This window comes from Erythrolamprus reginae, chromosome 8 (assembly GCF_031021105.1).
Source record: "Erythrolamprus reginae isolate rEryReg1 chromosome 8, rEryReg1.hap1, whole genome shotgun sequence".
NCBI lineage: Eukaryota > Metazoa > Chordata > Lepidosauria > Squamata > Dipsadidae > Erythrolamprus > Erythrolamprus reginae.
Window position 1 is genome coordinate 15,222,874 of NC_091957.1, and position 25,091 is coordinate 15,247,964.

The 25,091-nt window shown below is 48.0% G+C and overlaps 3 protein-coding genes across 9 annotated transcripts; all 3 read right to left on the reverse strand.

Annotated features, from left to right (window-relative positions):
- Positions 1-7,574: 7,574 nt before the first annotated feature.
- Positions 7,575-10,927, reverse strand: CAMK2N1 (calcium/calmodulin dependent protein kinase II inhibitor 1). The gene is made up of 2 exons (XM_070758229.1): positions 10,636-10,927; positions 7,575-8,921 (listed from the first exon to the last, which is right to left on the reverse strand). The coding sequence occupies exons 1-2, from the start codon at positions 10,862-10,864 to the stop codon at positions 8,851-8,853; spliced, it is 300 nt and encodes a 99-aa protein (XP_070614330.1). The 5' UTR covers positions 10,865-10,927; the 3' UTR covers positions 7,575-8,850.
- A 2,209-nt stretch (positions 10,928-13,136) lies between these two features.
- MUL1 (mitochondrial E3 ubiquitin protein ligase 1) lies at positions 13,137-16,885 on the reverse strand. 7 transcript variants are annotated; one of them, XM_070758963.1, is made up of 5 exons: positions 16,798-16,885; positions 15,896-16,039; positions 15,256-15,343; positions 14,824-14,944; positions 13,137-14,416 (listed from the first exon to the last, which is right to left on the reverse strand). In XM_070758963.1, exons 2-5 carry the CDS (start codon positions 16,013-16,015, stop codon positions 13,720-13,722), a joined length of 1,026 nt encoding a protein of 341 aa, XP_070615064.1. In that variant the 5' UTR covers positions 16,016-16,039; positions 16,798-16,885; the 3' UTR covers positions 13,137-13,719. The 7 variants fall into 7 exon arrangements, with proteins under 7 accessions (XP_070615064.1, XP_070615062.1, XP_070615058.1 ...); XM_070758961.1 differs by having other exon boundaries at positions 16,794-16,848; XM_070758957.1 differs by having other exon boundaries at positions 16,472-16,828.
- Positions 16,886-18,802: 1,917 nt separating this feature from the next.
- On the reverse strand, positions 18,803-23,960 carry LOC139170737 (basic phospholipase A2-like). Its single transcript, XM_070758231.1, has 5 exons — positions 23,854-23,960; positions 21,371-21,422; positions 20,765-20,909; positions 19,278-19,384; positions 18,803-19,161 (listed from the first exon to the last, which is right to left on the reverse strand). Exons 1-5 carry the CDS (start codon positions 23,950-23,952, stop codon positions 18,995-18,997), a joined length of 570 nt encoding a protein of 189 aa, XP_070614332.1. The 5' UTR covers positions 23,953-23,960; the 3' UTR covers positions 18,803-18,994.
- Positions 23,961-25,091: the final 1,131 nt, after the last annotated feature.

The window sequence follows — 25,091 nt, forward strand, 5'->3', positions numbered from 1 at the left end:
CTTCCCCTCTCACCCATTGTAACATCCTCAAACCTCCAAAGCTTCAACCTCAAACTGTCTTCTTTGGACGTCAGGTCCGTAAAGGGGGGGGCGGTGTGCCTAAGCCCCTCAGCCTACCTGCCCTCCCTGTTCTACTTTCCCTCTTTATTTGTAATCCTTTCCTACGTTCCTGTCCATGTTTATACTTATACAGTGATACCTCATCTTACAAACGCCTCATCATACAAACTTTTCGAGATACAAACCCGGGGTTTAAGATTTTTTTTTGCCTCTTCTTACAAACTATTTTCACCTTACAATCCCACCGCCGCCACTGGGATGACCCGCCTCCGGACCTCCGTTGCCAGCAAAGCACCCGTTTTTGCGCTGCTGGTGTTCCCCTGAGGCTCCTCTCCATGGGAAACCCCACCTCCGGACTTCCGTTGACAGCGAAGCACTTGTTTTTGCGATGCTGGGATTCCCCTGCAGCATCGCAAAAACACAGAAGTCCAGAGGTGGGGTTTCCTATGGAGGGGAACCTCAGGGGAATCCCAGCAGTGCAAAAACGGGCGCTTGGCTGGCAAAAGGGGTGAATTTTGGGCTTGCACGCATTAATCGCTTTTCCATTGATTCCTATCGGAAACATTGTTTCGTCTTACAAACTTTTCACCTTAAGAACCTTGTCCCGGAACCAATTAAGTTTGTAAAACAAGGTATCACTGTACTTGTGTTTCTTCTACATGTTTGACAAAATAAATAAAAATAAAGCGATGGGAGGCAGAATTTCAGGGAACTGCTCAAAACAAGGAGCCCGTGTTAGTCTACGACTGTAGTAAACGTTAGATGGGATTGCAATGGGTCTGGCGATCCCACCCAGGGTCACCCAGGCCCCTTCCCCACCCAGTCTGGGAGATGGTGAGGATCGCCCTTCAGCCTTCTCTATTTGGGAAAATTCCCCAAAGCTTCCTGCAGCTGTCCCATCACCTAGGCCCTCTGTGGATGTCTGAACCAGTCCCTGATGGGTACACAGCCCTGGTTGGAATCTTTCTGCCTCCAAGGTGTTGTGGTTGGCTCTGGCCCAGCTCCTGCCCCAGGGACTGGGGAGGTGGATGCAGGGGAAAATTCAACATGTCACAGGCCTGTGTTATTGCCGACAGAATCAGTTCAGAGTTTAGTTTCCTCGGACAAAGAAGAAGGTGGGAGTGACTCGGCAGAGGAGGTCTTGGCACACAGCCAAGGCAGTCAATCTTCCTTATCTTCTATAGCTTCAGATGATGACATTTTGGACCCACGCAAGCACAGAATTATACGTAGAAGAGACCAAGTAAGAACATATTACAGGAAATAAGGGAGGCCACCTGTGTTTGGGTGGGGCTCCAGTAATTAGGGCTGCTGCTATAAATAGCAGCATGTGGGTTTGGCCATTGTGGAAGAATATCTGTTGCAGTTTCATCAGGAATCTTGTGTGCTGGACTTTGTTGCTTTTTCACACCTTTGAAACCAAAGCAGAGCAGCGTGTGTGTGTGTGTGTCTCTCCTTTCGTTGGAAGAAGAAGGGGTGTGAAGTTTCTCCACAGCTGCTGGCTAAGTACTTAATGACTGCTTAAGGGACATTGTACAGTCTACCTGGTTGTTTTGGGAAGCGTGCTCTTTGCAATACAAGAAGAGTGCTTAGTTTATTTTGACTTTTGTGATAAAGAACATTGGTTTGAATTTTCAAACGTGTCTGTGTGTCTGAAATTTGTATCCTTGAATTTTCGGGAAAGGCTCCTATCAGAGAGCCCGGCAGAACACGAGGTCACAACCTCCTTGTGCCGGTCTGCCAGGAGGAACGATGCAATCTGATTTCTTAAATCCTGTTTTTCTCTCCCCTCCCCAACCTCCCAAGTTCCCATCACACAGCAGAGATGCCCTTGTTTCCATGACAACCTGCAAGTGGCAATCGGTGTTGAAGAAGTTAATCCAAGTTATTTATGCGTTTAGGAGGGCAGGTGTTACTGAGCTGTGTGGAAAGTTTGCTGCAATATCTGAGGCTCCAGAGATACACACCCAAACATGCCTCCATTTGGCCCCTGAAGCAGCCTTGGGTGGTCAGGAGGGCTGGTTTCAAACCTGGGCCAGTGCTGGCCTGCAGGCCTTCCTCCTGCAGCATCGTAAAGACTCCCTGAAACCAGGCGGGAAGATTTGCACCTGCAAAGCCTGCAAAATTCCGTCCAGGGTTTCCAAATCTCATCCCAAAGTTCTCTACTGGAATCCTGCATTTGTAGGCTGATGGCCACCAAGCCGTCTTGGGAGACCCCCCCCCCCTCTAGAAGTTCTTACTGCATCATGTTGCCTCGCTGAACACATTTTAGGGGGCTTCTTCTATCCCGAGGAGACCCCGTCTCTTACTGCTAAGGGGTGCAGCAGAGCTTGGTAGAACTGAGACAACCTGATCAGTGTTCCCTCTAATTTTTTTGGGGGGGTGGGCGGAAAAGTATAGTGTCTGAGCGGCAGTCCCTTCGGGACTGGGCGGCACAGAAATAATAAATAAATAAACAAACAAACAAACAAACAAATAAATAAAAAACCCACCCTGTTTTGCCTCAGAGAATTTCAAAATAAAATACTGTACTGTGTGTCTATAACAGTGAGCTCATAATAGGGCAACTCTATCAATATCAAAATGCCACTTAAATAGTTGAGCTAGTTTCAAACTAGATTTTGATTTTCTTTCTCTCTTCCTTACTCCCATTCTTTTTCTTTCTCTTTTCCTTCCTCTCTTTTTTCTATCTGTTTCTCTCTCTTCCTCTCTTCCTCTCTCTCTCCTTCCCTCTCACTCTTTCCCTCTCGGCTTCTGGGCAGGTTTGGAAAACTCTGAGTTGATGATGATTTTTAAGTGAGCGATTGCTCACTGCTCAGCTTAGAGGGAACTATGAACCTGATCCTATGCAGCTTCTGCTCAGGCAATCTCACTCTACTCACAAGAGCCTACAAAACTTTTGCCAGAAGAGCCCTTCATTCGTCCATTCGAAACAGAATATCTTACGAAAATAGACTAACAATCCTGGGCCTTGAAAGCCTAGAACTACGGCGCCTAAAACATGATTTGAGTATTACCCACAAGATCATATGCTGCAACGTCCTACCAGTCAATGACTACTTCAGCTTCAACCGCAATAACACAAGAGCACGCAACAGATTCAAACTTAATACAAACCGCGCCAAACTTGACTGTAAAAAATATGATCTCAACAAATGAGTTATCGAAGCGTGGAACTCATTACCGGACTCAATTGTGTCAACCCCTAACCCCCAACACTTCTCCCTTAGACTCTCCACGATTGACCTCTCCAGGTTCCTAAGAGGCCAGTAAGGGGCGTACATAAGTGCACTGGTGTGCCTTTCGTCCTCTGTCCAATTGTCTTTCCTTTCTTTCACCTATCTTATATATTCTCATCCTTTCATATATCCTCTCCTCTAAGTTCACTTTCACCCTCTTTTATACTATCACATGTCTATTTTTCTTCCTATGTATTTGTGTATTGGACAAATGAATAAATAAATAAATAAATAAAAAATAAAAGTAAATAAACTGAGACAAACGAGGAAAGAGATCGTGGTGATCTGTCTTAAATCACGAATTTGCTGTCAGTTCTGGCGAAAAGAGAGTCAAAAGAACAAGCCAGGATTTCAGTGGATCTGTCTTTGTGGGAAGTCTTCTCCATCCCTGGAGGGTTTTATAGAAAAGGCAGGAGAGCCATTGAAGTTGGGGCACCATAAAGTCTCCTGGCTTGGGAAAGGGGGTTCCTCCCAGCCCTGGGATTCTATTTTTGCCCAGCAGCTGCCCATCAGAGCAGCCAAGCCCAGGCTTTGGGAGGGGGGATGCGGTTGCTGTAGCAACAGAGCATCCAGCCCAGCTTCAACCGAGGTTCCAGGACCACAAAATGTAGCTTCTTCTCTCCCAGGGGGACGGGAGGGGGTAGCCTCCGTAGCCCGCTTCCAACAAAGGCACCCACTATCTTCTGTCCTTCAAAGCAGGAGGCCCTTCGGAAGACAAAAGCGAGGTTTCGTCCTATGAAGCAGCAGGCCTTTTCGGATGGCGTGATGGGGGTCCCTGGTGGCCTTCCCACCTTGAAAACCATTTTGTGGAGGGAGCGGGCAGACAGGCCCACTTTGTCCTCACAACATGGGGCTCCTCAAGGTCTGAAGACAGAGTTGGAAAGGGACTCGGGAGGTCTTCCAGCCCAGCCCCCTTCTCAAGCAGGAGACTCTTCGTTGTCCACTGCCTTCTTAAAAGCCTCCGGTCCGGGAGCACTTACAACTCCACGGAGGGGAGGCGGTTCCTCTGGTTTATTGTTCAACTGTCAGGAAATTCCACCTTATTCCTGGGTTTTCTTCGCTCTTCGAGCCTACAAAACTTTTGCCAGACCCATCCTTGAATACAGCTCATCTGTCTGGAACCCATACCACATCTCGGACATCAATACCCTTGAAAATGTCCCCTAAAACACGATCTAAGTATTGCCCACAAGATCATATGCTGCAACGTCCTACCTGTCAATGACTACTTCAGCTTCAACCGCAACAACACAAGAGCACGCAACAGATTCAAACTTAATATTAACCGCTCCAAACTTGACTGTAAAAAATATGACTTTAACAATCGAGTTGTCGAAGCGTGGAACTCATTACCGGACTCAATAGTGTCAACCCCTAACCCCCAACATTTCTCCCTTAGACTATCCACGATTGACCTCTCCAGGTTCCTAAGAGGTCAGTAAGGGGCGTATATAAGTGCAATAGTGTGCCTTTCGTCCCCTGTCCAATTGTCTTTCCTTTATCTCATATATCATATATATTTTCTTCCTTTCATATATCTTCTCCTCTATTTTTATATATTATCTTCATATATATTACTTCATGTCTATTCTCTTCCATATGTATTGTGTATTGGACAAAATAAATAAATAAAATGAATAAATAAAATTTCCATCCGTTGCTTCTTGTCCTGCCTCCTTTGGAGAATAGGCGGACACCCCTGTCCCCACCCATCAAATGTTGGAAGATGCTACCGTGTGGGGGTCCCTCCCTCCCCCCGCTATCCAGCCTTTTCCGGCAGGAAACATAGAAACATAGAAACATAGAAGTCTGACGGCAGAAAAAGACCTCATGGCCCATCGAGTCTGCCCTTATACTATTTTTTGTATTTTATCTTAGGATGGATATATGTTTATCCCAGGCATGTTTAAATTCAGTTACTGTGGATTTATCTACCACGTCTGCTGGAAGTTTGTTCCAAGGATCTACTACTCTTTCAGTAAAATAATATTTTCTCATGTTGCTCTTGATCTTTCCCCCAACTAACTTCAGATTGTGTCCCCTTGTTCTTGTGTTCACTTTCCTATTAAAAACACTTCCCTCCTGGACCTTATTTAACCCTTTAATATATTTAAATGTTTCGATCATGTCCCCCCTTTTCCTTCTGTCCTCCAGACTATACAGATTGAGTTCATTGATACATTTTATGCTTAAGGCCTTCCACCATTCTTGTAGCCCGTCTTTGGACCCGTTCAATTTTGTCAATATCTTTTTGTAGGTGAGGTCTCCAGAACTGAACACAGTATTCCAAATGTGGTCTCACCAGCATTCTATATAGCGGGATCATAATCTCCCTCTTCCTGCTTGTTATACCTCTAGCTATGCAGCCAAGCATCCTACATCCTACTTTCCTTGGCCTGCGCCTCCTTCTCCCTGCGAGGTAGGCCCGCCAGGCACCGCTCACGAGCCAGAGAGACGCCCAGGCTCCGTCCGTCACTCACCAAAGACGTGTGGACTGGCCTTTTGTCCCTTGTCCCTCTCAGGTTGCTCAGCCCGGCATGAATAATAGAAAGCTGCTTTGTGCACTGCCAGGAGGGAGATTTGGCTCCTCTCAAAGGCCGCCACCGGAGAAATCAGGATGTGGTCTGGGTGGAGCAGAGCCTGGTGATCCGTGTCTTACGAGCTGCTGAAACAGTTGTTAATGAATAACAGCGTCACCACCGAGACCAGCTTCCTTGGGATGCTTAATGCCTGGTTGGGATGCAGAATAGCAGAATTACAAGGGCGGGAAGGGCCCTTGGAGGTCTTCTAGCCGGACCCCCTAATCTGGCAGGAAGCACTGCCCCATTTCAGACAACAGGGCTGTCCAGTCTCTCCTTTAAAAGTTTTCAGGGTCTTTCAAATCAAGAAGAATCAGAATTTTATGAGGTTTGGCAAAAGGTATATATCTGGTAGGATACAAAGAAACAGAGATAACCTTATTTTTACACTATTTTAAATATATTTGTACCTGGTAGTTATATTGTACTAGGCAGTGATTATTTACAATATAAAGATAAACTCCTTCTTTCCTCTCCTACCATTTCTCTTTTTTCCCCCCCATAGTTCATTTCAAGTTATAGTTTTAAAATTTCTATATATTTTTAAATGTTTTAGATGTGTTTTTACTTATTATCTTACAATTGATATATCTAAGTATTTTATAAACAATGATAAAGTTAGTTTATTTTTTTACTTATTATAAATATAAAGATGACTTCTACTTTGAGAGGAGCGATTGTTGCTCCGCTAAATGTTACGTGTAATGTATGTTTTGTCTGTCTTTGCAATTTAATAAAAAATATTTTTTAAATTAAAAAAAAAGAAGTTCTCAGGGTCACCAGTTCTGGAGGGAATCCGTCCCACCGATTTATTGTCAGCAAATTTCCCCTTGTTTCCAGGTGGCTTCTCTTCTTTGTTAGTTTCCATCCGAAGAGAAGGACAAACGCAGGAGGGGGTGATCGCAGTCTTCCAGTATTTGAGGGGCTGCTGCAGGGGAGAGGGCGGGGTGGGGGGTGTCAACCTTTTTTTTAAAAAATGTATTCTTTGTCCAATATACAATACATATGGAAGAGAATAGACATTAAGTAATATATATGACGATAGAAAGTAAAAAGAAGAGAAGTAGATGGGAGAGAATATATATGATATAAGAGATAAGGAGAGAATACAGTATATATATATAAGGAGAGAATATATATGACATATGAGATAAGGAAAGACAATTGGACAGGGGACGATAGGCACATCAGTGCACTTATATACACCCCTTACTGGCCTCTTAGGAACCTGGAGAGGTCAATCATGGAGAGTCTAAGGGAGAAATGTTGGGGGTTAGGGGTTGAGTCCGGTAATGAGTTCCACGCTTCGACAACTCAATTGTTAAAGTCATATTTTTTACAGTCACGTTTGGAGCGGTTAATATTAAGTTTGAATCTGTTGTGTGCTCTTGTGTTGTTGCGGTTGAAGCTGAAGTAGTCGTTGACCGGAAGGACGTTGCATCCTGTTTTCCAAAGGACCAGAAGGCAAAGCAAGAAACAATGGATGGAAAACAATCGAGGCGAGGACCAACCTAGAACGAAGGAGAAATATCTCCTGACCCATTCATTTAATGATCGCGTGGTTCATGCAACAACTGCTCACATCTGTGGCCCAAAGAGACAGCGGGCTAGCCCAGCTCCTGGCTGTCCAGATGAGGCTAAACGGAGGCAGGTGGGAGGGGGTATGAGAAAGAAGATCAGAAATCACCAATTTAAATCATAATAATTTATTTATCCATTGCAGAAACACTCTTGTGCAGGGTACACAAAGCTTGTAGGAATCTTTTTTAAGGACATCATTGCAAAACGCAGCCGAAGAGAAGGATAAGCAGATCGCAAGCAAGGCAGCCCTTGTTCGTTCTCTGCCTGTCATGCAATTGTTTTTAAAACGGTCAGACCTGAATCAGTAAAAAAAGGATAACGGAACGAAAACCAACGAAAATGGCATCCAGAGAAAATTCTTTATGCACAGAAAAAAAGGCCTTAGAAGAATTCCTTAAGTAGAAAGAAAGCAACTTTGCGTATAGGCAAAATCCGTACAGAGGAAGCAGAGAAGTAAATATTTAACATTTTGGAAAATATTTGGCACTCTTCTTTCAGGATTAGGGTTTGTGTATGCACAGGTTTCTTTTTATTTTTATTTCACTGCACCGTAACAAATAGAATCGATTCTACGTCAAAGTATTCTTAAAAAGCAAAGATTGGGTCGACACACGCCTTCGTTTGCTAGGGAACATTTTAAAAAAGCACGCAGGTACTTTAAAAAAAACCCATGTCTTCCATTCTCCATATAAAATTACATTTCTCTATTTGCACCTGAGTGAGTGAATATTGCCCCAAATGTCAAACACCAGAATTATAATCCAGTTTTGGGGAAATAAGGATAACTTTCTTCTAGGTTCAAACTTTCTCTTTAAAAAGTCCTTACATTCCAGAGATTTTAAAAGGTAACCAGAATCACATACAATATGTGTCGTTTTGTGTGTGTGTGATTACAAACCATCCTTTTGTCCCTCTTTTACCTTTACAAAATTCAAGAAGATATATATATATAGATATATATTTAAAAATAGAAAGTACAGACCATGTTACGTGCAAACTGACGGAATATTTTTTGCAAGGTGTCATTATGTAAACAAGAACTCCGAGCCCTTCTCTGCCCGCCACCCCAACTATTCCTCTTCTCAGAAGACTTTTTAAAAATCCAACTTGAAAATTGTCACCCTGCAGGAATAAAAGTCTTCAGTTCAGCCTCTCGACGGCTCCTCCAGTTGGATCCCAATGTGGCGCTGAAGAACTCCAAAACCCACCATCGCTTTCTTCCTCCATCACCCAAAAAGGTTCTTCCTTTCTTCATTTTTCAAAAAAAATGAACGATTTTGCCTGTTCTGGTGCTGAAAGGTGAATTATTTTTGCGCCCCTCATTTTTTTAATCTCAGTGTCTCTGGGTGAGACATGAATATGTATATATATATATATATATTTATATATATTTAGACCCCCGGAGGTGGCTTTTGTGAAATGTTTTTCAACACGTCATCAATTTGATCGTCCTCAATGACAACTGGAAACAGTAGGAGAAAAAAAGGAGAAAGAAAGATGAATAAAAACCTCAATGATTGCCTTTTATTTCTTTGTTGTTCGCTTTGCAACCGCCGTGCTTAACTCCGGCTGCAGTTTGAGGGCTACCTGTATCTACCTGCGGGCTTCACTGATCAGGCCAACTCAGGAAACAGGCAGGCTGGTTCCCACAATTTGTGGGTTGTATCCTATCTCACCTGGAGACCCAAATGCCCACCCGGGAGACTCTCCTTTAAGGGGACTTGTGGGAAAACAGTGTAAGGGGGTTTTCTCTATGAGCCCAAAACTTTTGTTTTCCTCTGTAGCACAGAAGGAGGTCAGGTTCTTCACAAACATGCATATGCTGCACAAGATTTACACACACACACACACAGATGCACCTGGCACACAACACATTCCTGTTGCTCAGGAAACATTGGTTTGGGTACGAAATCAGCTGAGTTTGATTGCTATTTTGAGAAGCAGATTATAACACTGTCAAGATTTGGATGAGATTCCCTTCAGATTCTCAAACTGGCATTTTCAAAAAGTTTATTTATTTATTTTATTTATTCATTTGTCCAATACACAAATACATAGGAAGAAAAATAGACATGTGGTAATATATATGAGGGTAAAAGTGAACTTAGAGGAGAGGATATATGAAAGGAAGAGAATACTGTATATATGATAGGTGAAAGAAAGGAAAGACAATTGGACAGGGGACGAAAGGCACACCAGTGCACTTATGTACTCCCCAAGTCAACAAAAACGAAGAGACACACACAGAGACACGACAAGCAGGATCACAAGACCGACTCGGTGGCACCAGAAGAGCTTTCTGAAACCACAACAAATGTTTGTGTAGCCCTTAATTAAAGGCAGGTTCTGTGTAAATGGGTGGAAGAATGGCTAGACACACACACACACTTGTTGTCGTTTGTGAACACAACCTTCTGTCTCAAAGGCCGCCTCTGTTTTGGCCCTTCTGGTCAAGGCTGACTTGACTGACCACCCTCCCAATTGGGCCACCAATGGAGAGGATGCCACAGATCAACCGAACCCCCTGGTGTTGTCGTGTCCCTCCAAAGTTTGTGATGGTTCTTGTCCCGTCTTGGCAGGGCTGGGATCAAGCGGCTCCATCTGGACTTCTGTCTACCTGCCCACCCTCGGAGACCCTCCCCACTGAGGGAGGCCAGCTGAGACACCCTCCCCCTCTGGGGAGCTCCCCAGCTGACCGATTCTGCTGACTCAGCTGGGCAGAAGGGCTGACCCCCTCCCCTTGATGTGGGGCTGGGGGCTTTCCGGAATCCCTTCCTTCAGAGGACTTGAGGGAGGAAACTGCTCCAAGGGTGGCACCCATCTTTTGGGGGGGGGGGCGTAGTGATGCATATAACACCCCCGGGGGGCAGCGCCCATCCCCACCACGTACTCTGCGCCCACCCTTGCCAAGGGCTGCCCTTTGCCTCCTCCTCCCAGGGAGCGGGTGGATCAAGCGGGATGCGGACGCCCACCCACCACCCCAACCCGCCCCCCAGTCCGGTAGAGCCCGGCGCCTCGCTTGGAAGGCGAAACTGAGACTCCCAACCGCCTTCGGGGGGACGAGGAGGAGGGGACGGTGGACTTTGCGCTCTCTGCGCGCCTCACCCGGGCTGGGTTGGGGTGGGGGGTGAACAGCCCCCCAGGGGGAAAAAGTCCGCGCCCCAGAAGAGCCCCACCTGGATGAGAAGGAGGGAGGATCTCCAGACCCCCCTGCCGGCAAAGTTGCAGCGGGGCCGTTCGGGGTGGGGTCTTACCGCACTTGCTGCGTCCGATCTGGGCCAGTTTGGGGGCGCGCTTGCCGGCGGCCCCCGGGCCGAAGCTGCTGGTGTCCTGCAGGCGGCAGGCGAAGCCCAGCGGCGCCCCATCGCCCGCCTCCCCGCCGGGGCTCAGCTGCACCTCAGACATCCCCGCGGCGGCCCGAGCCGAGCGGAGCGCAGCGCAACGCCAGCCAGAAGGAGCGCCCCTCGCTTGGTAGCCCCCCCGCAGCCCCCCTCGCCCTCCGCTCCCACGGGGGGTCTCTCTCTCTCTCTCTCTCTCTTCGCAGGCGCGGGCGGGAAGGAGGCGAGAAAGCCGCCAGGTGGGATGGGCGCCCCGACCCCGCCGGGCTGCAAGTGCGGGGCGCGCACCAGCACAACACACGGGCAGACTGACTCACTCACTCACTGACTGGGGAAAATAGACACACACGCGCGCGCACCCCCCCCACCCCCCGCCCGGCTGCCTCTCTCTTCTCCTCCCTTTGCGCGTCAAGGTTTGCAGGCGCCTCCCGCCCGTCCGGCCCGGGGCTTCCAGGGGCGGCTTAGGTTGGCCAGCCTGGAATGGACAGTTCCTCTGCCAAGCAAGACTACCGCCCCCCCCCCCAATTTCACCACCTTTCTTGGCACGTCAATCCAGGGAGTTCAATTGTTCAGAGAGCAAGAATGGTTGGGTGTCAACAGGCTCAAACTCAACCCTGACAAGACGGAATGGCTGTGGGTCTTGCCTCCCAAGGACAATTCCATCTCTCCGTCCATTACCCTGGTGGGAGAGAATCATTGACCCCCTCAGAGAGGGTCCGCAACTTGGGCGTCCTCCTCGATCCACTCACAGTCACTCACGCCCTCATCACCTTGAGGTTTGACTACTGCAACGCTCTCTACATGGGGCTACCTTTGAAGAGTGTTTGGAAACTCCAGATTGTGCAGAATGCAGGTGTGAGAGCAATCATGGCCTTCCCTAAGTATGCCCATGTTACACCAACACTCCACAGTCTGCATTGGTTGCCGATCAGTTTCCAGTCACAATTCAAAGTGTTGGTTATGACCTATAAAGCCCTTCATGGCATCGGACCAGAATATCTCCGGAACCGCCTTCTGCTGCACAAATCCCAGCGACTGGTTAAGTCCCACAGAATTGGCCTTCTCCGGGTCCTGTCAACGAAACAATGTCTGGCGGGATCCAGGGGAAGAGCCTTCTCTGTGGCGGCCCCGACCTTCTGGAATCAACTCCCCCACCCACCCGAGATCAGGACTGCCCCACCCTCCTTGCCTTTTGCAAACTCCTTAAAGCCCACCTCTGCCTTCAGGCATGGGGAAATTGATTCCCCTGGGCCGTTCCCGCTTTGTGTATGGTATGTATGAGATGCACGATTGTCATTTATATTAAGGGTTTTAAATTGTTTTTATTGTTGTATTTGTACCGTGTTTTGTATTGTGAGAGGGGCGGCATATAAATCTAATAAATAATAAGAATCCGTCTCCCCTTCCCCTGGACTCTGTTTGCCCCCTGACCCTGGGACATAAACGGGCATAGATAGGGGGGGGGGTCACTTGCCCAGGGTCCTAAGTTTGGTCACGTGGCCGTGGGGATTATGCAAGATGTGTGTGATCCAAGAGGAATCGGGCCCTTGGGGGTCCTCTAGCCCAGTGTTTGATGGCTAGGGAATTCTGGGAATTGAAGTCCAGATATCTTCAAGTTGCCAAGGTTGGGAAACACTGCTCTAGCCCGACCCTCTGCTGCAACAGGAGCCCCCCCACTATTCCTGGCAGATGGCTGTCCAGTGTTGGAGAACCCACAACTTCTGGTGGCAAGCCATTCCACGGGTGAATAGTTCTGAGTCAGGAAATGTCTCCTTAAATTCTAGGTTGCTTCCCTCCATTCTCTCTCCTCCTGCCTTCTACAGCTGTGGAGAATAGCCTGACCCCCCCCCCCCAAATATCAGAACAGGGCTCTCCTATCACCCCTTCTCCTCCTCTCCATTATACTGGACCTCCCAAATTGCTGGGCCTGAATCCTGGCCGGTCAGCCCAATGCCACCAAAATTTTCTTTTTAATACCCCCGAGTCAGCCTCCATTCAAAGCGACAACGAAGGTGTTCCAGGCCTCTCAAGCTGTGGGCCGCCCCAGTTCTGGTGTGCTGGGGGCAACAGAAGCCCAGGAAGGAAATTAAGGCTCACGGCTGCTTCCCTTCGCCCAGGTGGCTGCCCGGAGGGAAATGGGCGCGGCCAGGCAGTGGAGGAAGCCACAAGGACGAGACTGCCCCCTCATGGCAGAAGAGAGAAGCAGGTCTCCGATCCACAGCCAAGTCCCCAGAAAGCAGCAGAGAATCCGCTGGGGAGCGGCAACCTGCTCACTCAGAATTAGAGAGGTTTTGATCACGCAAAAGGGGTCTAGTATTGATCAGTCGGGGGGCACATTCAAGCGTTGAACCACGTTTCCGAGGGGGGGGGGGCTTCTGGGCGGTGGCCTGCTTGGAACTCCTGCGAGTTTTGACCCAGCTCCCCAGCCATTCCCAACACAGCAGTGGTTCTCACCTCCTTAAATACCCCCCCCCCAAAAAATATACTCCCCGTGACCCATGTTAGGATCCTTTGGTGGCAGAGATGGCCAGAGTGGCCCCTGGAGGGAGGGCTGGGCAACAGGACACGGGACTGAGAAATTACATTCAGGGCCCCACACCCAGATGGAAAGGGCGAGGCCCACACTGTTCCAGAAACCTGATCCTGGCAGCCAGCATCTAAATGCAATTTATTCATATGCACAAAGGGAGGAAGAGGAGGAGTGGGAGTGGGAGGAGCCTTCATGGGGGCATCTTCAGCCAGGCCACAATTCCGGCCCTTCAATTCCTGGCTGAGGGTGTGGGTGGGGCAGATAGCCACACTGCTTGGCCTTGTCGATCTGTGCAGAGCTGCCACTCAGCCCCCTCCCCACCTGTGAAGCCCCCTCCCCCCATTTTACGCAGCCATGTCCAAAGCGGCCCCTGACGGGTGGGCGTGGCCCCCTCAGCTGTTGTAGAGAGGCACCACCCGGACAATGGGCTGCCGGCAGACGGGGCAGTGGGGGGGCCTGGGGAGGGCCTCGTAGCACTTGAGGCAGGAGCAGACGTGGCCGCACTCGAGGAAGGCGCAGGCTCGGCCGTTGCTCAGGCAGACCACGCAGGTGTCGGTGCCGTCCCCTCCGGCCGCCTGGCCCTCCATCGCCTGACGCAGCCGCCGCTTCTCCCGCTGGCGCCGGCACTGTCTGTGCAGGAGGAAGAGGAGGAGGGCGCAGCTGGCCAGACCGCAGAGGGTCGCCAGGACCCTCCAGAACCGGGCGCTCGACTCCTGCCGCTCCAGCAGCGCCTGGAAGCCCAGGCTGCTCAGGCAGTAGCGCAGGCCCTGCTTGGGGGGCTGCAGCTTGATGGTGCCGCTGTCCAGGACCAGCTCTCCGACCCCCGTCAGGGCCGCCCCCACCGTCAGCATCTCCTCCGTCTCCTTGATCCCTTTGGGCCGCTCTCCGCTGATGTAGTGGCCGATGGCGTCGGTCAGGGACTGCACCGAGGGGTGGAATCTCTCGTAGACGGTCTCCAGGCTCAGCTCCCCAGCACTGAGGGGCTTCAGGACCCTCACGGCCACCTCGGGGGGGCCCTCGCTCCCTGGGGCCACCAGATCGAAAGGGACTGTGTTGGTCCTCTGGTGGATGATCTTTTCGTAGTTGCTCCTGCGGAAATGAAAATGATCCAGAATGACAAACAGAGCGAAATGTATATGAAATGAATAGGGAATGGGTAAAGAGAACAACACTGAGATATTTCAATGCAAAACACTTAAACAAGAAGCTGGACATTTTGATCATTTCCATACCTGTGAAGAAACTGAATATCTTTATAGTTCTTATGACCATAAATACATTAACCTCTGAGAAATCATGAAAATGAAATGAAAGCACCTGAAAATAACACCTGTGAACCCCCAAAACTTTGTCTCAGAAATAAAACAACCGCCTTTCTCAAAATCTTGGTATTCTCATGTGGTAGCTTATATGACTTCAGGCCACAATCTTCACACTGACACTGTGGTTCTCGCCAGCAACTTCCTATTTCCAAAACGAGGCCTGAGTGGACTTACCAGAAGTGGGTGGTCCGGTTCCACACCATCTTGTGCTCCTGGAGGGTCAGCCTCTGGACCACCCCTTTGCAGCTGTCCACAAACTGGCTGTTGAGGCTTTCCTTGACGGAGCGCACCACACCTGATCGGGCAGGAAAGTCAGTGGTCAGTGGCCGGAAGGAGGGAGACACCCACTGTACAGAAGCCAGCAAAGGATGGATCGCAGGCCAATTGTATAGAGCACCCTAACAGCCCTCCGGATGGGTGGAGACCTTTCCAGGGACATTGAAGGTTCTCCCCAATCTGGAGGACAGGGGGGCAAATAGCCAGCAACCACTCCAATGGTCAACCATCTGTAGACCCATTTGGTGAATGCTTACAGTGGGATCCCTCAAGTACTGTGAAGGTGGAAATACACAATTACACTTACACAATTACCCTGAAATAGCATACCTTCTATCACTGCATAGGGGACACACTTCCCTGGGGCTTCCATCAGCAGGTTCTTTAAATCCTGATCTAGGGTGACTTTTTTAGCCCCCTGGGGGAAGGAGGAAAAACAGATTTCACAACAACGTTCTCTGAATCGCAGCAAAGAGATTGCCTAAGTTTTCAGACTTTCCCCAAACATACTTCTCCGGCAAATTGCGAAATGGAAGAAAACTGACTGGTAATGACGTAAGTATCAGAGGTCACGTCAGAATAGATTCCCACCTTTGAGAGGGCATTTAGAGGCATCCACCTCACTGCATTTGCCAAGACAACCTCTGAGCATGAACAAAATATCCAGAGTGGTAGATGTGGGCTTCCTTTTACTCGTGTCATCATACATACAAATGAATGCTGGCACAGGTAGTGACTTTTCTGGGCTCACCTCCAGGTGTTGAAAATCTTCAAGTGACCTCTTTGTTTTTCTTGTGGGGGACTTGGTATTTTGAAGATCCCCAAATATACAGGGTTAAGCTACCATAAATCTCATTTTAAACAGTTCCTGTAGCTGTAGCTGGGATCAAGCCAGCAGGGCAGATGTTACAAACACAAGCACAGGGATCTCAAAAGGCCGCCTTAAGCCAGGATCCAAATAGCCAATCACCTTCAGACTGTTTGCGACTTTCGACTTGTGTCTGTAAACGGCATAGAGGATTGCCGTAACAGCTGAACTGGTTGCCAGAAGGATTATTTCGCCTGTGGAAGGGTGACCGGCGGAGTCCATGGTTATCACTCGAGGGCGACTTCCCTGTAATAGCAAAAGAGAGAAGTGTCGATCCTGCTTTCCTGGTTCTTCCAATTGTCCGCATACTTACAACCACTCGCTTAGAGACCGTTCAAAGTTACAACGGTACTGAAAAACGTAGGACTGTTTTCCCACTTACAAAGGTTGCAGCGTTGCCATGGTGACATCATCAAATTTTAGATGCTTGGCAACTGACTCACAGTTGTGACGGTTGTTACCGTGTCGCAGGGTCATGTGATCCCCTTTTGCACCCTTGTGACAAGGAAAGCCAATGGGGAAGCTAGATTCACTTAACAACCAGGCTGCTAACAAAAACTGTTGTGATTCGGTTAACAACTGTGGCAAGAAAGGTCATTAAAGGGGGCAAAACTCACTTAGCAAACGTCTCGCTTAACCATTGTGATTGTAAGTAGAGGACTACATACACATTCCCACCTCTTGTCTTTCCAGGGTACAATCACAACACACAAACAGCCCCGCAACCATCGCAAACTGGGGGTCTCTGGCCCAGTCCCCTCCTCGTCCTCTGTCGAGCCCACCTCACAGGGTGGCTGTTGTTATGGGGAAAACACGAGGAGGGAGAGTTTTGGGGGTGCCCGCTCCTGTGGCACGGAGTTCCGCAAGCGGATGCCCAAGAGGTCCCGTGACACACACAAGCCCGCACGCCTGCCAGACACTTTCGGGGCGCCTCAGACGAGGCCCCACGGCGTGCTGAGAGCCCCCCGTTTCCATAGCAACCGGCGGGGAGGCCGACTACCTACGTCCGTGGGCTCCGGCAAAATCACTTCCGGGAAGGAGCGGCGCTTGATGACGCTAAAAGGCCGCGCGGTGGGGGGGTTGCCATAGAGAAGGTAAACACGGGACTAGAAGAACCCGGAAGTGTAACTCTGAGGTCAGATATAGACACTGAGTGCACATAGACTTTGGAAAAGTGAAGAGGTGTCTCTGCTTTCTTTGAAGAAGCTTTTGCTGCCTACTTGGCCTACCTTGCGATGCTGTTGTAACTTTTGTTTTTCATGGGAACTTGGGGACCTGGAGCTACCTAGCAAGGGCTTCATCCCAGCTACTTCGCCCTCTTCCTTTGCATTGCAAGCGGATGGTGGCCAAAACTGGCGTTCTTTTCTTTTGGCTCTGACCCAAAGTTGCACCTGTGGGCTTTTGCGTCTTCAACCCCTACCCTTAAATCTCCCATTTGTATAAAGAGTGACATCCGAGTGGGAGTGGGGGCAACACGAAACCCAACCTACATGTTTCGCACCCAGGACATCCAGCAGCAGTAGCAAGCTCTGGCGAGCTACTCAGCCCAAAAGTTTACGAGAAAAGCCTCCCTTCCTAATGTTCCCTGCTGATGCCATGTGGGTAGAGGAATATGAGAACTGAAGAGCAGAGGATGGCACTGGATCAGGGAGGGCAGCGGTTTCTGAGCATTGCAGGGAAGCCCCAAGAGCAGGAGTTCATTAGCATTAGGATGGGAGGCCACCAGGTAATCTAAGGGGTTGTAAGTTAAGGATGAAAAGAAACATCCTGCAAAAGGCCAAACTTCTCCCAGGCTCTTGCCAAGAGATCTGCATGGTGCCTTGGAGATTTTATTTATTTATTAAATTTGTATGCCGCCCCTCTCCGCAGACTCAGGGCGACTCACAGCAACAGAAAACAATATATGATACAAATTCAATAATTAAGAAGCTAAAAACCCATAATTTAAAAAACATGCACACAACATACCATACATAAACAGTATAGGCCTGGGGAAGTTATCTCAGTTCCCCCATGCCTGACGACAGGAGTTTACAAAAGGCAAGGAGGGTGGGGACAGTTCTAATCTCAGGGGGGAGCTGGTTCCAGAGGGCTGGGGCCGCCACAGAGAAGGCTCTTCCCCTGGGACCCGCCAAACGACATTGTTTAGTCGACGGGACCCGGAGAAGGCCAACTCTGTGGGACCTAATCGGTCGCTGGGATTCGTGCGGCAGAAGGCGGTCCCGGATATATTCTGGTCCGATGCCATGAAGGGCTTTATAGGTCAAAAACAACACTTTGAATTGTGACCTGAAATTGATCGGCAACCAATGCAGACTGCGGAGTGTTGGTGTAACATGGGCATACCTAGAGAAGCCCATGACTGCTCTCGCAGCTGCATTCTGCACGATCTGAAGTTTCCGAACACTCTTCAAAGGTAGCCCCATGTAGAGAGCATTACAGTAGTCAAACCTTGAGGTGATGAGGGCATGAGTGACTGTGAGTAGTGAGTCCCGATCCAGATAGGGCCACAACTTGTGCACCAGGCAAACCTGGGCAAATGCCCCCCTTGCCACAGCTGAAAGATGGTTCTCTAATGTGAGCTGTGGATCGAGGAGGACACCCAAGTTGCGCACCCTCTTTGAGGGGGTCAATAATTCCCCCCCACAGGGTTATGGATGGACAGATGGAATTGTCCTTGGGAGGCAGAACCCACAGCCATTCCGTCTTATCCGGGTTGAGTTTGAGTCTGTTGACACCCATCCAGACCCCAACAGCCTCCAGACCCCAGATAAGCTTAATGCGAAAGAACTGTGCAGACTTCTCCTCCTCTGTGTAAATTTAGGAGCCCCTTCGGCCCACGGCCTCGTTTGATCTCAGCTGCTGAAATGATGCAATTTGAATTCAATCACTTTTTTTCGGATTCATCAACAGCCATCATCATATTTGTTCCAGGCTCTGAAATTTCTACCCGAATTTTCCCTTATACTCAGCTTTAGAAGACTCCTTCCCTAAATGTCAAATGAATGATTTAAAAGAAAAATACAAGTTTATTATACACGCTTACACCACACACAAGGGCTTCCAATCCTTGGTCGAGGTTTGGGAGAACCCGAACACAAGTCTCTATTTACAATCCCCCCCCAAAGGATCAGGTTCTGGGAGGGGGTGGAGGCACACTGGTCAGGTTGAATGCCGTCCATCTGGCAGCCATCAGTGCCATCAAAACTCGGGGCCGGGGAAACACTTGGGGGTCACGTCTTTGCACATAACTATGGGATAATGTCGCAGTTTGTGGTTGTAGGTCGGCGCTTCCCTTTTGAAGCACAAGCTGGCGTCTTTGTCACACTCACACGCCAAGGTGGCACACACCGAAACCTTTCTGTACTCTGTGGGGTACAGAAGGAGAAGAGAGAATCAGCCCGGGTGGGGTGGGGTGGAGAGCACCTCAGACTCTTCCCCTCTCTCCCCCCACCTGCAAAATTGTGAATACCACAAAACTCACTGCAGAGCACAGTGTTGTTGACAATCAGGTATCTGTAGTGGTCAATGTACGGGTGGCAACCCTGGTGATGCAAATTATCGTAGCAGCAATCATGGTTAAAGCAACACCTGGACCAGAGAGGCAAAAGTCAGATTTTGGAGAGAGAGAGAGAGAAGACAAGGCGACACAAAAAGGTTTTTCTTCCTGCACTGGAACTCTTTTAAAGTCCTTTTCCTTCCTGCTCTGAATCGGACGGGAACCTTTTCATTGTTGTTCTGCACATCCTGAACCAGAGTGGGCTGTAAATCCGGCAGGCCAAGTGAGCTCCCTGGGCAAGGACGAGAGGAGTCCCAATAGCTGTTGACTTACAAACACTTGAAATAACACATTACCAATTAGAAAAAAAGAAAGAAATAGCACTAGAATACTATAAAGAATTATATAGTTGAAGGAAAAATCCATTGTGTATAAAATAATTTAAGTTTTATTTTTAGAATATCAGTATTTGCTGTCTGTAGTTTCTGTCTTTAACAAGATAAGGATTTCCTGTTTTTCCTTATCTTGTGACTGTCATTTTGGGAATCTGTTTTTAACAAGATAAATGTTTGCTGTTTAACAAGATAAATGTTTGCTGTTTACCCAATAAGCCATATAAGGTACTATTCATCTCCAGTAGAAAGAAACAGGATGTAGACCATATTTAGGCAAGGAATTCCGTGTACCCCTATGATAAGTTGAGGAATTCTATGTACCTTTGTGATTTGTAAAACCTATATAACCTGCTCTTTAGCTTCTGTACAAGTGTCTCTTCCCTTATGAAGAGTACCTGCTTTGCAAACCGTTTTTGGTATACCCAGAGAGAATAAACATTTCTGTTCTCTTTGTCCAAACGTCTCGTGTGAACTTTTTCATAAAATTTCAGCGCACATAGTGAAGAAAATATTAAAGAAGAAGACATATTAAAATATTTAGAGACATGCCAAATTAAATTGATAAGAAAAGAAGATAAAGAAATGCTGAACAAAGAAATAACTAAAGAAGTACAAACACTTGCTTAGTGACCAAAGTTGCAACGGCCACTGAAAAAAGTGACTTTTCACACTTGTGACCCTGTATTCACGTTATCAAGATTCAAGCTCGTGCAACTGACTCACATTTATGATGGTCCCGGTGGGGACTCACCGTGTCACTAACTCAACCACTGCAGCGATGTCGTTGCACATTTTTGTGTACTGCACAACAGCTCTGGCAATGAAGGTTGTAAAAGGGGCCAATATTTGTATAACAATCGTCTTGCTTGGCAAGGGAAATGTTGGGTTTAATTGTCATCGTAGGTCAAGGACCAGCTGTTGCTCTCCTTCGTGCCTCTTCCCACAGCCAGAGGAGTTCACACAGGTGTGTGTGTGTGGGGGTGTGTGCCACAGAAGGGGTGGTCATGCTGGGAGCCAGGTTCAAAAGAGGTGTGTGGGGACATTGGAAGCAGTGGGGCGATGGGAGGCCGCACTCACTCGTCTGTGTGGTCCTTGGGCTTCCCTCGCCCACCCTTCCCGCAATAGCAGCCGTAGCCGTTGAAGTAGATGAGGGCGTTCTTCTGCGTGATCCGCTGGATCATCTGCTTGAAGTTGAAGAGGTTGCTGGCGGTGATGGCAAACACTGCAAAGAGAGGGGAAAGAGGCTAGTCCTCAAGAGGACAACAGGAAGGACACGACTCCAACTCCCGGAATTTCCCAGTCAGCCAGTGTAACCCTGATTCATTTCTTTTTAAAACAAACCCTAATACTAATAATATTTCTGCTTTTGTTTTTAAAGGGAAGGCAGGCAGAGGAGAAGTTTGGTGGAGTTGAATGCAAGCAAAAATCAAAGAGGAAAAATTGAACAGAAAGAGAAGGAAGCAAACATTGCAAAATAAAAGAAATTGGGAGAATCGGGGGAAAGCCTGATTTCAAGGCATCGTCTCAAGGGAGCTTTTTTTAAAAAGGCAACTGGAATTTCTTTGGGCCTGAGAACCTCCGTTGATGTTTAGGGAAAGCAGATCCTTCTTCCTCTTTTCAGGGGGATGGTGGTGGTCTTGATGAAGCGGAGGGTGAAAGACCCCGGAGCCCACCAGCACTTACCGCTCGCCCCCAGCATCATGGCTACATGAGACAGCCTCATCTCTGGAAGACCCTGGGGAGGAGAAGGAGGAGAAACAGACAAACGCCGTTATCATTTCTACAAATATTTATTTATTTATTTATTTATTCATTCATTCATTCATTCATTCATTCATTCATTCATTCATTCATTCATTATTTGTCCAATACACAATACGTATAGAAGAGAATAGTAATATGTATAAAGATAATATGTAAAAATAGAGAAGATATATGAAAGGAAGAAAATATATATGATATATGAGATAGGGGAAAGACAATTGGACAGGGAATGAAAGGCACACTAGTGCACTTATGTACGCCCCTTACTGGCCTCTTAGGAACCTGGAGAGGTCAATCGTGGATAGTCTAAGGGAGAAATGTTGGGGGTTAGGGGTTGACACTATTCAGTCCGGTAATGAGTTCCACGCTTCGACAACTCAATGGTTAAAGTCATATTTTTTACAGTCAAGTTTGGAATGGTTAATATCAAGTTTGAATCTGTTGCGTGCTCTTGTGTTGTTGCGGTTGAAGTTGAAGTAGTCATTGACCGGTAGGACGTTGCAGCATATGATCCTGTGGGCAATACTTAAATCGTGTTTTAGGCGACGTAGTTCTAAGCTTTCTAGACCCAGGATTGTTAGTCTATTTTCGTAGGATATTCTGTTTCGAGTGGAGGAGTGAAGGGCTCTTTTGGTGAAATATCTTTGGACGTTTTCAAGGGTGTTGATGTCCGAGATGTGGTATGGGTTCCGGACAGATGAGCTGTATTCAAGGATGGGTCTGGCAAAAGTTTTGTAGGCTCTTGTGAGTATATAACTGATAACAGAGCTGAAAGGGACCTTGGAGGTCTTCTAGTCCAACCCCCCTGGGGATGCTCAGCCATATTCCATCCAACCCAGGCCAGAAATACATGAATGTTTTGAGTTTAGGGGTTTTATTTGTTTTTGCATTGTTTTTTGTTATTGTGCACTGCGCAGAGTCTGCAGGGAGTTGAGCGGCTTATAAATTAAATTAAATACAATTTCCCCCTCTGGTTATTTTTTCCCCTTTTATTTTGTTCCTTAATTGCAACTGAGCTGCATTTCCCAAATCAGGGGAGGGGGGAGAGAAACGCACACACACACGAATAAAATCCCTCTCCAAGACACCCACCACTTTGGAAACTAGGAAGGGATGGTGTTAATTAAACATTTAAATGTTTGAGTTTAAGCCTGTCTGGCAATCTGCAAAGTCCAGCAGGCACTTCAAGGAGGAAGCTGCTGAGGGATGTACAAAGGGACTTTTGACGGTGGTGGCCTTGGACTTTGCAGGGGGTGGTGGTGGAGGTAAAATAAGGTTATCTTACTCCCGCCCCACCTTGCAAAAAGAGCCCGAAGGGGAAACCCACAGCAGGAGAAGCAGGAAGCAGAAGTTGGACAAGTGGAACTTGCCATTTTAGCCCTGCCATGGCTCAGCTGGGTTATATACAGTACCTTGTCCCAGGTATAACGGGGATCGGTCCTATCTCGGCTGGTCACCTTTGGGCTCTTTCCTCTGCTCCGGGGGGCTCCATGGGGACCCCCTGGGAAAGCTCAAAACCCGCAGATTGGCTTTGCCCAAAAGTGAAACTGCGGCACTCTCCGCCACTGGACAGAACCCCTGCAGTTTTGTTCTGGAAGGCGATGTGATTGTGATGCAAGGAACTTTGGAACTCTTGTTTGGGGGGGGGGCAGGGCAGCTGAGAACTCTCGGGGCCTCCTGGGAAAGTTTTCTCCTCCAGAGGAGATACAAATGGAGAGAACAGAGCACCAGTGGAATACAGAACCATAGAGGAGGGGTTCGAGTCCATCAGTCAGCAACCAGCAGCCCTGGAGCCGCATGTGGCTCCTTCATCTCTCTGCTGCGGCTCCCTGTTGCTGGCCAATTTTGAGAGGAGCTCCCAGTTGGGGGGGAAAGCATGGTGTGCCAGGAGGAGACTCTATGGTGAGGGGTGTGTGTTTCCGGTCAGCTCCACAATTGATGGGGCTTTTGGCTAGGACAGCTAGAGGATGCCGTGCTAGGAGGAGACTCTATGGTGGGGGAATTGGACTTCCGGTCAGCTCCAGAATTGAACAGGGGGCTTCCAGTTAGGACCCTTGTGGGTTTAAGGTTTCCAACCGCTGTTTTAGGAGACCCAACACTATTTCACACAAATGGAAGTCTTCCTGAAAACCTCGATTGATGGATGACCCACAACTTCTGGTGGCAAGTCATTCCACTAATAAATTGTTCTCACTGTCAGGAAATTCCTACTTATTCTGAGTATGGATCTCAGAATACATTTGGAAGGAACCTTGGAGATCACCTAGTCTAACCCCCTGTACAATTCCGGGCAAGTGGCTGTCCGGTTTCTTTTTAAAAGCCTCCAGGGATGGATCGCCCACAACTTCCAGAAGGAGGCTGGCCCACTGATTCATTGTTGTCAGTGCCAGGAAAAGTTCTACCTTGAATCTGATCCTCTTCCGTCCGTTACTTTTCATCCTGCCGGCAGGTGCTTCGGAAAGGCTGTCCAACCTCACATGGTCATTGTGGAACAGAGCCATGCTGACTAATGGAAAGCCGGCTTGACAAAGTGGCACTTCCTGCCCAGCAAATAGATTTCTTATCTTTCTCACTGTTCTGCTGGGCCCTCTGGTAGAAGCCTCCTGAAAATTCAAGGGTACAAATTTCAGACACACAGACGTTTGAAAATTCAAAACAACATCCTTAATCACAAAGTTCAAAAGAAACAAAGCACCCTTTTTGTATTGCAAAGAGCACTCTTCCCCAAAACAACCTTGTAGGCTGTACAAGTCCCTTAATTAGTCCTTAAGTACTTAGCTAGTAGCTGTGAAGAAACGTCACAGCCCTCCTTTAAGTGAAACACACACACACTTTGCTCTGCTTTGGTGTCAAAGGCGTGAAAAATCCACAAACAAAGTTCTGAAACAGCGAGGCAGAATGGCCAAGCCCACATGCTGCTATTTGTATCAGCTGCTCTAATTGCTGGAGCCCCACCCAAACACAGGTGGCCTCTCTTATCTCCTGTAATATGTCCTCAATTGGTCTTTTCTACGCATAACTCTGTGCCTGCATGGGTCCAAGACTTCCTCATCCGAAGCGACCGAAGATAATGAAGATTGGCTTCCTAGGCTGTGTGCCAAGCTCCCCTCTTCCAAGTCACTCCCACCTTCTTCTTCGTCCGAGGAAACTGCACTACCTGCCTCTGCCGGCAACAAAACAGGCCTAGGATATGTTGACATTTCCACTGCATCCACCTCCACATTCCCTGGGGCAGGAGCTGGGCCAGAGCCAACCACAACACTCACTATAAACCTAAACGAGTGGGGGGAAATTTGGAACCAAAACTGTAAATTAACATTGGCAACTCCATACAATTTTTTTTTTTATAAACTCTATTACCGTTGGCACCTCCCCACCATCACGTATTGCAAAAATGTTCCCAAATTTCTCACCAAAATGCTGGAAATGTAACAAAAAAATTGGCGCTTACTACCATGTCTGGTGGACATGTGTGGCAGCAAAAAAATACTGGAAAAGAATTAAATTATATTTGGAACAAATTATAAAACAAAATATCCATTGAAAACCTGTTCTATAGATGGCACTTAGCCCCAGCCAGATTGGCTAAAATGTACCCTAATCTGAAGCCAAACTGCTGGAGGTGCAACAACAAAATTAG